Source organism: Diorhabda sublineata, chromosome 2 (genome assembly GCF_026230105.1).
Source record: "Diorhabda sublineata isolate icDioSubl1.1 chromosome 2, icDioSubl1.1, whole genome shotgun sequence".
Lineage (NCBI taxonomy): Eukaryota > Metazoa > Arthropoda > Insecta > Coleoptera > Chrysomelidae > Diorhabda > Diorhabda sublineata.
In genome coordinates this window covers 37687796-37700548 of record NC_079475.1, presented here as the reverse complement: position 1 = coordinate 37700548, position 12753 = coordinate 37687796, and the positions used below count along the sequence as shown (strand labels likewise).

The 12753-nt window shown below is 27.5% G+C and overlaps 1 protein-coding gene across 4 annotated transcripts in view; it reads right to left on the bottom strand.

The window, feature by feature from the left end:
- The window catches only part of LOC130453442 (adenylate cyclase type 2-like), a 124941-nt gene that overhangs the window by 13180 nt on the left and 99008 nt on the right, over positions 1–12753 (bottom strand). For all 4 annotated transcript variants that reach the window (XM_056793195.1, XM_056793197.1, XM_056793196.1 and 1 more), the window contains one exon: positions 9957–10124. In XM_056793195.1, coding sequence (XP_056649173.1) covers positions 9957–10124 — 168 coding nt within the window. The remainder of the gene's footprint in view (positions 1–9956; positions 10125–12753) is intronic.

Below are 12753 nucleotides of genomic sequence, written 5' to 3'. Positions count from 1 at the left end.
CGAGTTGGTAACATTGATATCAATTTGATTAGTGTTTTTAGCAGTGTTGTCAAATTTTTAACAAGTTGGATACGCTAAATAAACTTATTTCTTTTTAAAAATTGGAGTTGGTAACATTGATATCAATTTGATTAGTGTTTTAGCAGTGTTGTCAAATTTTGAACAAGTTGGATACGCTAAATAAAATTATTTCTTTCTAAAAATTCGAGTTGGTAACATTGATATCAATTTGATTAGTGTTTTTAGCAGTGTTGTCAAATTTTTAACAAGTTGGATACGCTAAATAAACTTATTTCTTTTTAAAAATTCGAGTTGGTAACATTGATATCAATTTGATTAGTGTTTTTAGCAGTGTTGTCAAATTTTTAACAAGTTGGATACGCTAAATAAACTTATTTCTTTTTAAAAATTCGAGTTGGTAACATTGATATCAATTTGATTAGTGTTTTTAGCAGTGTTGTCAACTTTTTAACAAGTTGGATACGCTAAATAAACTTATTTCTTTTTAAAAATTCGAGTTGGTAACATTGATATCAATTTGATTAGTGTTTTTAGCAGTGTTGTCAAATTTTTAACAAGTTGGATACGCTAAATAAACTTATTTCTTTTTAAAAATTCGAGTTGGTAACATTGATATCAATTTGATTAGTGTTTTTAGCAGTGTTGTCAAATTTTTAACAAGTTGGATACGCTAAATAAACTTATTTCTTTTTAAAAATTCGAGTTGGTAACATTGATATCAATTTGATTAGTGTTTTTAGCAGTGTTGTCAAATTTTGAACAAGTTGGATACGCTAAATAAACTTATTTCTTTTTAAAAATTCGAGTTGGTAACATTGATATCAATTTGATTAGTGTTTTTAGCAGTGTTGTCAACTTTTTAACAAGTTGGATACGCTAAATAAACTTATTTCTTTTTAAAAATTCGAGTTGGTAACATTGATATCAATTTGATTAGTGTTTTTAGCAGTGTTGTCAAATTTTTAACAAGTTGGATACGCTAAATAAACTTATTTCTTTTTAAAAATTCGAGTTGGTAACATTGATATCAATTTGATTAGTTTTCTTAGCAGTGTTGTCAAATTTTTAACAAGTTGGATACGCTAAATAAACTTATTTCTTTTTAAAAATTCGAGTTGGTAACATTGATATCAATTTGATTAGTGTTTTTAGCAGTGTTGTCAAATTTTTAACAAGTTGGATACGCTAAATAAACTTATTTCTTTTTAAAAATTCGAGTTGGTAACATTGATATCAATTTGATTAGTTTTCTTAGCAGTGTTGTCAAATTTTTAACAAGTTGGATACGCTAAATAAACTTATTTCTTTTTAAAAATTCGAGTTGGTAACATTGATATCAATTTGATTAGTTTTCTTAGCAGTGTTGTCAAATTTTTAACAAGTTGGATACGCTAAATAAACTTATTTCTTTTTAAAAATTAGAGTTGGTAACATTGATATCAATTTGATTAGTGTTTTTAGCAGTGTTGTCAAATTTTGAACAAGTTGGATACGCTAAATAAACTTATTTCTTTTTAAAAATTCGAGTTGGTAACATTGATATCAATTTGATTAGTTTTCTTAGCAGTGTTGTCAAATTTTTAACAAGTTGGATACGCTAAATAAACTTATTTCTTTTTAAAAATTCGAGTTGGTAACATTGATATCAATTTGATTAGTTTTCTTAGCAGTGTTGTCAAATTTTTAACAAGTTGGATACGCTAAATAAACTTATTTCTTTTTAAAAATTCGAGTTGGTAACATTGATATCAATTTGATTAGTTTTCTTAGCAGTGTTGTCAAATTTTTAACAAGTTGGATACGCTAAATAAACTTATTTCTTTTTAAAAATTCGAGTTGGTAACATTGATATCAATTTGATTAGTTTTCTTAGCAGTGTTGTCAAATTTTTAACAAGTTGGATACGCTAAATAAACTTATTTCTTTTTAAAAATTCGAGTTGGTAACATTGATATCAATTTGATTAGTGTTTTTAGCAGTGTTGTCAAATTTTTAACAAGTTGGATACGCTAAATAAACTTATTTCTTTTTAAAAATTCGAGTTGGTAACATTGATATCAATTTGATTAGTTTTCTTAGCAGTGTTGTCAAATTTTTAACAAGTTGGATACGCTAAATAAACTTATTTCTTTTTAAAAATTCGAGTTGGTAACATTGATATCAATTTGATTAGTTTTCTTAGCAGTGTTGTCAAATTTTTAACAAGTTGGATACGCTAAATAAACTTATTTCTTTTTAAAAATTCGAGTTGGTAACATTGATATCAATTTGATTAGTTTTCTTAGCAGTGTTGTCAAATTTTGAACAAGTTGGATACGCTAAATAAACTTATTTCTTTTTAAAAATTCGAGTTGGTAACATTGATATCAATTTGATTAGTGTTTTTAGCAGTGTTGTCAAATTTTTAACAAGTTGGATACGCTAAATAAACTTATTTCTTTTTAAAAATTCGAGTTGGTAACATTGATATCAATTTGATTAGTGTTTTTAGCAGTGTTGTCAAATTTTTAACAAGTTGGATACGCTAAATAAACTTATTTCTTTTTAAAAATTCGAGTTGGTAACATTGATATCAATTTGATTAGTTTTCTTAGCAGTGTTGTCAAATTTTTAACAAGTTGGATACGCTAAATAAACTTATTTCTTTTTAAAAATTCGAGTTGGTAACATTGATATCAATTTGATTAGTTTTCTTAGCAGTGTTGTCAAATTTTTAACAAGTTGGATACGCTAAATAAACTTATTTCTTTTTAAAAATTCGAGTTGGTAACATTGATATCAATTTGATTAGTGTTTTTAGCAGTGTTGTCAAATTTTGAACAAGTTGGATACGCTAAATAAACTTATTTCTTTTTAAAAATTCGAGTTGGTAACATTGATATCAATTTGATTAGTGTTTTTAGCAGTGTTGTCAAATTTTTAACAAGTTGGATACGCTAAATAAACTTATTTCTTTTTAAAAATTCGAGTTGGTAACATTGATATCAATTTGATTAGTTTTCTTAGCAGTGTTGTCAAATTTTTAACAAGTTGGATACGCTAAATAAACTTATTTCTTTTTAAAAATTCGAGTTGGTAACATTGATATCAATTTGATTAGTTTTCTTAGCAGTGTTGTCAAATTTTTAACAAGTTGGATACGCTAAATAAACTTATTTCTTTTTAAAAATTCGAGTTGGTAACATTGATATCAATTTGATTAGTGTTTTTAGCAGTGTTGTCAAATTTTGAACAAGTTGGATACGCTAAATAAACTTATTTCTTTTTAAAAATTCGAGTTGGTAACATTGATATCAATTTGATTAGTGTTTTTAGCAGTGTTGTCAAATTTTTAACAAGTTGGATACGCTAAATAAACTTATTTCTTTTTAAAAATTCGAGTTGGTAACATTGATATCAATTTGATTAGTTTTCTTAGCAGTGTTGTCAAATTTTTAACAAGTTGGATACGCTAAATAAACTTATTTCTTTTTAAAAATTCGAGTTGGTAACATTGATATCAATTTGATTAGTTTTCTTAGCAGTGTTGTCAAATTTTTAACAAGTTGGATACGCTAAATAAACTTATTTCTTTTTAAAAATTCGAGTTGGTAACATTGATATCAATTTGATTAGTGTTTTTAGCAGTGTTGTCAAATTTTGAACAAGTTGGATACGCTAAATAAACTTATTTCTTTTTAAAAATTCGAGTTGGTAACATTGATATCAATTTGATTAGTGTTTTTAGCAGTGTTGTCAAATTTTTAACAAGTTGGATACGCTAAATAAACTTATTTCTTTTTAAAAATTCGAGTTGGTAACATTGATATCAATTTGATTAGTTTTCTTAGCAGTGTTGTCAAATTTTTAACAAGTTGGATACGCTAAATAAACTTATTTCTTTTTAAAAATTCGAGTTGGTAACATTGATATCAATTTGATTAGTGTTTTTAGCAGTGTTGTCAAATTTTGAACAAGTTGGATACGCTAAATAAACTTATTTCTTTTTAAAAATTCGAGTTGGTAACATTGATATCAATTTGATTAGTGTTTTTAGCAGTGTTGTCAAATTTTTAACAAGTTGGATACGCTAAATAAACTTATTTCTTTTTAAAAATTCGAGTTGGTAACATTGATATCAATTTGATTAGTGTTTTTAGCAGTGTTGTCAAATTTTTAACAAGTTGGATACGCTAAATAAACTTATTTCTTTTTAAAAATTCGAGTTGGTAACATTGATATCAATTTGATTAGTTTTCTTAGCAGTGTTGTCAAATTTTTAACAAGTTGGATACGCTAAATAAACTTATTTCTTTTTAAAAATTCGAGTTGGTAACATTGATATCAATTTGATTAGTTTTCTTAGCAGTGTTGTCAAATTTTTAACAAGTTGGATACGCTAAATAAACTTATTTCTTTTTAAAAATTCGAGTTGGTAACATTGATATCAATTTGATTAGTGTTTTTAGCAGTGTTGTCAAATTTTGAACAAGTTGGATACGCTAAATAAACTTATTTCTTTTTAAAAATTCGAGTTGGTAACATTGATATCAATTTGATTAGTGTTTTTAGCAGTGTTGTCAACTTTTTAACAAGTTGGATACGCTAAATAAACTTATTTCTTTTTAAAAATTCGAGTTGGTAACATTGATATCAATTTGATTAGTGTTTTTAGCAGTGTTGTCAAATTTTGAACAAGTTGGATACGCTAAATAAACTTATTTCTTTTTAAAAATTCGAGTTGGTAACATTGATATCAATTTGATTAGTTTTCTTAGCAGTGTTGTCAAATTTTTAACAAGTTGGATACGCTAAATAAACTTATTTCTTTTTAAAAATTCGAGTTGGTAACATTGATATCAATTTGATTAGTGTTTTTAGCAGTGTTGTCAAATTTTTAACAAGTTGGATACGCTAAATAAACTTATTTCTTTTTAAAAATTCGAGTTGGTAACATTGATATCAATTTGATTAGTTTTCTTAGCAGTGTTGTCAAATTTTTAACAAGTTGGATACGCTAAATAAACTTATTTCTTTTTAAAAATTCGAGTTGGTAACATTGATATCAATTTGATTAGTTTTCTTAGCAGTGTTGTCAAATTTTTAACAAGTTGGATACGCTAAATAAACTTATTTCTTTTTAAAAATTCGAGTTGGTAACATTGATATCAATTTGATTAGTGTTTTTAGCAGTGTTGTCAAATTTTGAACAAGTTGGATACGCTAAATAAACTTATTTCTTTTTAAAAATTCGAGTTGGTAACATTGATATCAATTTGATTAGTTTTCTTAGCAGTGTTGTCAAATTTTTAACAAGTTGGATACGCTAAATAAACTTATTTCTTTTTAAAAATTCGAGTTGGTAACATTGATATCAATTTGATTAGTTTTCTTAGCAGTGTTGTCAAATTTTTAACAAGTTGGATACGCTAAATAAACTTATTTCTTTTTAAAAATTCGAGTTGGTAACATTGATATCAATTTGATTAGTTTTCTTAGCAGTGTTGTCAAATTTTTAACAAGTTGGATACGCTAAATAAACTTATTTCTTTTTAAAAATTCGAGTTGGTAACATTGATATCAATTTGATTAGTTTTCTTAGCAGTGTTGTCAAATTTTTAACAAGTTGGATACGCTAAATAAACTTATTTCTTTTTAAAAATTCGAGTTGGTAACATTGATATCAATTTGATTAGTGTTTTTAGCAGTGTTGTCAAATTTTTAACAAGTTGGATACGCTAAATAAACTTATTTCTTTTTAAAAATTCGAGTTGGTAACATTGATATCAATTTGATTAGTTTTCTTAGCAGTGTTGTCAAATTTTTAACAAGTTGGATACGCTAAATAAACTTATTTCTTTTTAAAAATTCGAGTTGGTAACATTGATATCAATTTGATTAGTTTTCTTAGCAGTGTTGTCAAATTTTGAACAAGTTGGATACGCTAAATAAACTTATTTCTTTTTAAAAATTCGAGTTGGTAACATTGATATCAATTTGATTAGTGTTTTTAGCAGTGTTGTCAAATTTTTAACAAGTTGGATACGCTAAATAAACTTATTTCTTTTTAAAAATTCGAGTTGGTAACATTGATATCAATTTGATTAGTGTTTTTAGCAGTGTTGTCAAATTTTTAACAAGTTGGATACGCTAAATAAACTTATTTCTTTTTAAAAATTCGAGTTGGTAACATTGATATCAATTTGATTAGTTTTCTTAGCAGTGTTGTCAAATTTTTAACAAGTTGGATACGCTAAATAAACTTATTTCTTTTTAAAAATTCGAGTTGGTAACATTGATATCAATTTGATTAGTTTTCTTAGCAGTGTTGTCAAATTTTTAACAAGTTGGATACGCTAAATAAACTTATTTCTTTTTAAAAATTCGAGTTGGTAACATTGATATCAATTTGATTAGTGTTTTTAGCAGTGTTGTCAAATTTTGAACAAGTTGGATACGCTAAATAAACTTATTTCTTTTTAAAAATTCGAGTTGGTAACATTGATATCAATTTGATTAGTGTTTTTAGCAGTGTTGTCAAATTTTTAACAAGTTGGATACGCTAAATAAACTTATTTCTTTTTAAAAATTCGAGTTGGTAACATTGATATCAATTTGATTAGTTTTCTTAGCAGTGTTGTCAAATTTTTAACAAGTTGGATACGCTAAATAAACTTATTTCTTTTTAAAAATTCGAGTTGGTAACATTGATATCAATTTGATTAGTTTTCTTAGCAGTGTTGTCAAATTTTTAACAAGTTGGATACGCTAAATAAACTTATTTCTTTTTAAAAATTCGAGTTGGTAACATTGATATCAATTTGATTAGTGTTTTTAGCAGTGTTGTCAAATTTTGAACAAGTTGGATACGCTAAATAAACTTATTTCTTTTTAAAAATTCGAGTTGGTAACATTGATATCAATTTGATTAGTGTTTTTAGCAGTGTTGTCAAATTTTTAACAAGTTGGATACGCTAAATAAACTTATTTCTTTTTAAAAATTCGAGTTGGTAACATTGATATCAATTTGATTAGTTTTCTTAGCAGTGTTGTCAAATTTTTAACAAGTTGGATACGCTAAATAAACTTATTTCTTTTTAAAAATTCGAGTTGGTAACATTGATATCAATTTGATTAGTTTTCTTAGCAGTGTTGTCAAATTTTTAACAAGTTGGATACGCTAAATAAACTTATTTCTTTTTAAAAATTCGAGTTGGTAACATTGATATCAATTTGATTAGTGTTTTTAGCAGTGTTGTCAAATTTTGAACAAGTTGGATACGCTAAATAAACTTATTTCTTTTTAAAAATTCGAGTTGGTAACATTGATATCAATTTGATTAGTGTTTTTAGCAGTGTTGTCAAATTTTTAACAAGTTGGATACGCTAAATAAACTTATTTCTTTTTAAAAATTCGAGTTGGTAACATTGATATCAATTTGATTAGTTTTCTTAGCAGTGTTGTCAAATTTTTAACAAGTTGGATACGCTAAATAAACTTATTTCTTTTTAAAAATTCGAGTTGGTAACATTGATATCAATTTGATTAGTGTTTTTAGCAGTGTTGTCAAATTTTGAACAAGTTGGATACGCTAAATAAACTTATTTCTTTTTAAAAATTCGAGTTGGTAACATTGATATCAATTTGATTAGTGTTTTTAGCAGTGTTGTCAAATTTTTAACAAGTTGGATACGCTAAATAAACTTATTTCTTTTTAAAAATTCGAGTTGGTAACATTGATATCAATTTGATTAGTTTTCTTAGCAGTGTTGTCAAATTTTTAACAAGTTGGATACGCTAAATAAACTTATTTCTTTTTAAAAATTCGAGTTGGTAACATTGATATCAATTTGATTAGTTTTCTTAGCAGTGTTGTCAAATTTTTAACAAGTTGGATACGCTAAATAAACTTATTTCTTTTTAAAAATTCGAGTTGGTAACATTGATATCAATTTGATTAGTTTTCTTAGCAGTGTTGTCAAATTTTTAACAAGTTGGATACGCTAAATAAACTTATTTCTTTTTAAAAATTCGAGTTGGTAACATTGATATCAATTTGATTAGTGTTTTTAGCAGTGTTGTCAAATTTTTAACAAGTTGGATACGCTAAATAAACTTATTTCTTTTTAAAAATTCGAGTTGGTAACATTGATATCAATTTGATTAGTGTTTTTAGCAGTGTTGTCAAATTTTTAACAAGTTGGATACGCTAAATAAACTTATTTCTTTTTAAAAATTCGAGTTGGTAACATTGATATCAATTTGATTAGTTTTCTTAGCAGTGTTGTCAAATTTTTAACAAGTTGGATACGCTAAATAAACTTATTTCTTTTTAAAAATTCGAGTTGGTAACATTGATATCAATTTGATTAGTTTTCTTAGCAGTGTTGTCAAATTTTTAACAAGTTGGATACGCTAAATAAACTTATTTCTTTTTAAAAATTCGAGTTGGTAACATTGATATCAATTTGATTAGTTTTCTTAGCAGTGTTGTCAAATTTTTAACAAGTTGGATACGCTAAATAAACTTATTTCTTTTTAAAAATTCGAGTTGGTAACATTGATATCAATTTGATTAGTTTTCTTAGCAGTGTTGTCAAATTTTTAACAAGTTGGATACGCTAAATAAACTTATTTCTTTTTAAAAATTCGAGTTGGTAACATTGATATCAATTTGATTAGTGTTTTTAGCAGTGTTGTCAAATTTTGAACAAGTTGGATACGCTAAATAAACTTATTTCTTTTTAAAAATTCGAGTTGGTAACATTGATATCAATTTGATTAGTGTTTTTAGCAGTGTTGTCAAATTTTTAACAAGTTGGATACGCTAAATAAACTTATTTCTTTTTAAAAATTCGAGTTGGTAACATTGATATCAATTTGATTAGTTTTCTTAGCAGTGTTGTCAAATTTTTAACAAGTTGGATACGCTAAATAAACTTATTTCTTTTTAAAAATTCGAGTTGGTAACATTGACATCAATTTGATTAGTGTTTTAGCAGTGTTGTCAAATTTTGAACAAGTTGGATACGCTAAATAAACTTATTTCTTTTTAAAAATTCGAGTTGGTAACATTGACATCAATTTGATTAGTGTTTTAGCAGTGTTGTCAAATTTTTAACAAGTTGGATACGCTAAATAAACTTATTTCTTTTTAAAAATTCGAGTTGGTAACATTGATATCAATTTGATTAGTTTTCTTAGCAGTGTTGTCAAATTTTTAACAAGTTGGATACGCTAAATAAACTTATTTCTTTTTAAAAATTCGAGTTGGTAACATTGACATCAATTTGATTAGTGTTTTAGCAGTGTTGTCAAATTTTGAACAAGTTGGATACGCTAAATAAAATTATTTCTTTCTAAAAATTCGAGTTGGTAACATTGATATCAATTTGATTAGTGTTTTTAGCAGTGTTGTCAAATTTTTAACAAGTTGGATACGCTAAATAAACTTATTTCTTTCTAAAAATCCGGGTTGGCAACATTGATATCAATTTAATTAGTTTTCTTAGCAGTGTTGTCAAATATTCAATTTTATTAAGTGTGTATATTTTCTGAAATGGTCTAATAGTTTTGGAAAACTTATTTTAAATGGCTATGAACGGCAAGCTGATAAATAAATATGAATTTTTGAAAGTTTTAGGTTATAATTATTACACCATTCTTATTTAGGAATGTCGTATGGTAATAAACTTTTTTATGCAGTCAAAGTGAGTAACAAAATATTCTAAAGCGCAAAAATGACTAAAAACAAGTTTCACTTCAAGTTTTACGTCTTAATGATGCAATTTTCCGCAATTTGACAACAGTGCAAAAGTTATACATAACAGAGTTACTGATCCAAATAGAATATAAATTTCAAGTTGATTTTTCCCTCACAGTTTACGAAGTTTTGCCTCTCCTAAAAGTAATTTCCTTCGTGGCTTGGGTTAAAATAATAAAAATAATCTCTTACCTGGGAATCGTGGTAATTTGCATGAGGCACATCGCCAGAAAGAGAAACGAGGCGCAAGTAATATAACAACGAAATTCAGTATCCGGTTGGGCGCGATAGTCTGTTTCTTGCTTTCTATTTCGGAACCACAACAAGGCGGGATGAAGTTCCTCGCTATTCCACCATTTTCTGAAACACCAATTCCATTTTTAAGGTATCGCGAGAATGCTCTTCAATTATATAGATACTTATGTCTTGGGGAAATCACAGTTGGTGCATTAATATAAAATTAGCTGAGAAACTGTTATAATTTCGAAATACAAAGATTTCTCCATGAAAATTTCTTATTATTTGTATATTCCGTTAACGTTACGTAAACTCTGGGTTTTTTCTTCAACCTCCGATCGCTCCGTGCAGACGCTACGCTGTCAGAAGAAAGCGGGCATGCGCTATAGGCGACTGCGAAGCTCTCGCACTACAAACTCCGCCATTGTTGACATTCAGGCGTCAGTCGGCGTTGTGCTACGGTTACGTAAACAAGTCCGCTATTATTGATGCTCCCACCAAGTCTGAATTGCGAAATGTGATTAGTTTTCTACAGGCTGAAGGCCATAATGTTGCAGAAATCCATCGGAGATTTAGTCTATGTGCGTGAATGGTGTCGAAAGTTTAAAGATGGCCGTTATGATGTCTATGATAAAGGGGACCAAATGTCTCAATATCTTTGGTAATTATGTCGAAAGTAACCTTAAGTGTAGCAAGCTTTTGGTAATAAAATTATTGTTTTATATAAACTTGTCTTTTATTGATAACTTAGCGGAGGTTGTAAGTAACAGAATATCGATTGAAATGTGATTATGGTTCGATCCCCACGTGGCGGTGCCTTTAAAATACATTTTATAAGCCGCGGAATCCGTTTGATTTAGATGGGTTTTTATTATAGCAAGCGGTTTATTTACATTGTTTCTTCCGAATAATTTATTTATATGTTTCGATTGTTTATTTTCTAGAACTTTCAGAATTCTTTCGGGATATATAAGGAGTTACTGTGCAGCAGTTTAGTTTAGTTTATAATAAATAGTCGTAGTCAACAGACCGAAATAGAAAGTAATCGAAGAATTCATTTAAATAGTTAAGTGATAGTGATAAGTGAACTATTTTATTAGTTAGTGTAGTGTATAGTGTTTAAATAAATTAAGAACTTGAGAGACTGTGTTTATTAATTCACCCCACGAATAGAAATCGTATCAATAAATAAACATTACGATATGTATGATTTTGAAAAATCACAATCTGAAGAAAATGATTTGTTATTTGAAATTTCCGATAATTTATGAACAAAGGATTTACAAAAACTATTGATTGTTTGAAATTTATTATTTGTTTATTAGTTCATGATTTTTAATGCTATTTACTTAAAAATATTTAATTATTTATATTATAGACAATAAAATTTTTTAGGGGGAATCTATAATATAACATTTTAGGGGTATTTGATTGGTGTTTTAGAGAGATAAATTATGGAGAGTTGAGAACGCGTCGTAAACTTGACAACGCAGCATTTACGTAATTTGCCGTGGATCAGCTGATGTCTGTTCGACCGTCTAACGGAATTAAAAACCACACACTAGTTTTACCCTTTACTGCTACAAGTGGAAGCGGGAAAATCTTTTTTTGTAACTCTACCCATAAATTAATAGCGAATATTAGTAAACAAATTACTTAATTAGCTATTTTGTTATTCTCTTTTACATCGTTAATTCAAGTATACTTATATAAAGCCCTGTTGTGGCGTAGTTTCGTATCTGGATAAAATTTCTTGCACCTCCTTTGTTCATAGCGAAAATGTAGCACTAATTTTAATTAATTTTGTGGTAATATCTCATGTTATACCTCCCCTTGGTTATATATTAATATTATAATGGTTGCTTGTTTGTGTAATATTCATAAACTAGAAATTTATGACCGTGAAACTATGGAAGTCATTACGCTCAAACGTGTTATAAACATTTTAGTTGTTAATTTAAATTTATCCATTATAAAATGCGTAAAATTAACACGTTTTAATACAGTTGCACTATTATATTTAAACATACAGCGATCGGTTTTAATTACATTTCATCAACAGTATATGCAACTGGTTATACACCGAGTGTATAGTTAATTGCATACATTAACGTATATTTATTGCTAGTACGGGTCTGGAAAAGGATGACGACACACGTCAGTCTCTATCATTTAGATTTGAAATGCTATGGGCGATTCTATTCATCTGATCCGAGCAGGCTTCTTCAGAAAGAAGCCATCCTCAACTTGCTCCTTCTGATGATGATGAAGAACCATCATCTTTCAATTTACTATCCAGGAGGCCCTCTACTTGATTCATGACGTTCATCAATGTATGCCATCTCTTTGAAGAGATTATCCCACTCCCAAAATTAATTTAATAAAGACGAGATGGAGTAGGAAATGATTAAAATCTGATTTGCTTACATCCCTACTAAACCAACAGAAGATGTAGCAAGAAGTTATTGAAAAATGAAAACAAGCTGCAGAGAAGGAAAAACGATCGATGGAAAGCAACTGGTACCACGAAAAAAGCAGAAAACGGTGAAATCTATCTCTTTTGAGTCAGGATATGAAATTTCCTTACTTAACAGTAGTAGTTCCGACTTAGACTATTTTCTTTCGGAATTATTTAAGGCCAGCACAGTTAATGAGGTAACAGCAGCTTGTAATGTTGTTAAAGACTTCGATGAAATAAAAAAATTGTTTTGTCGTTTCGTTGCCAGAATAATTGCCCTTTACCCCGATGAAT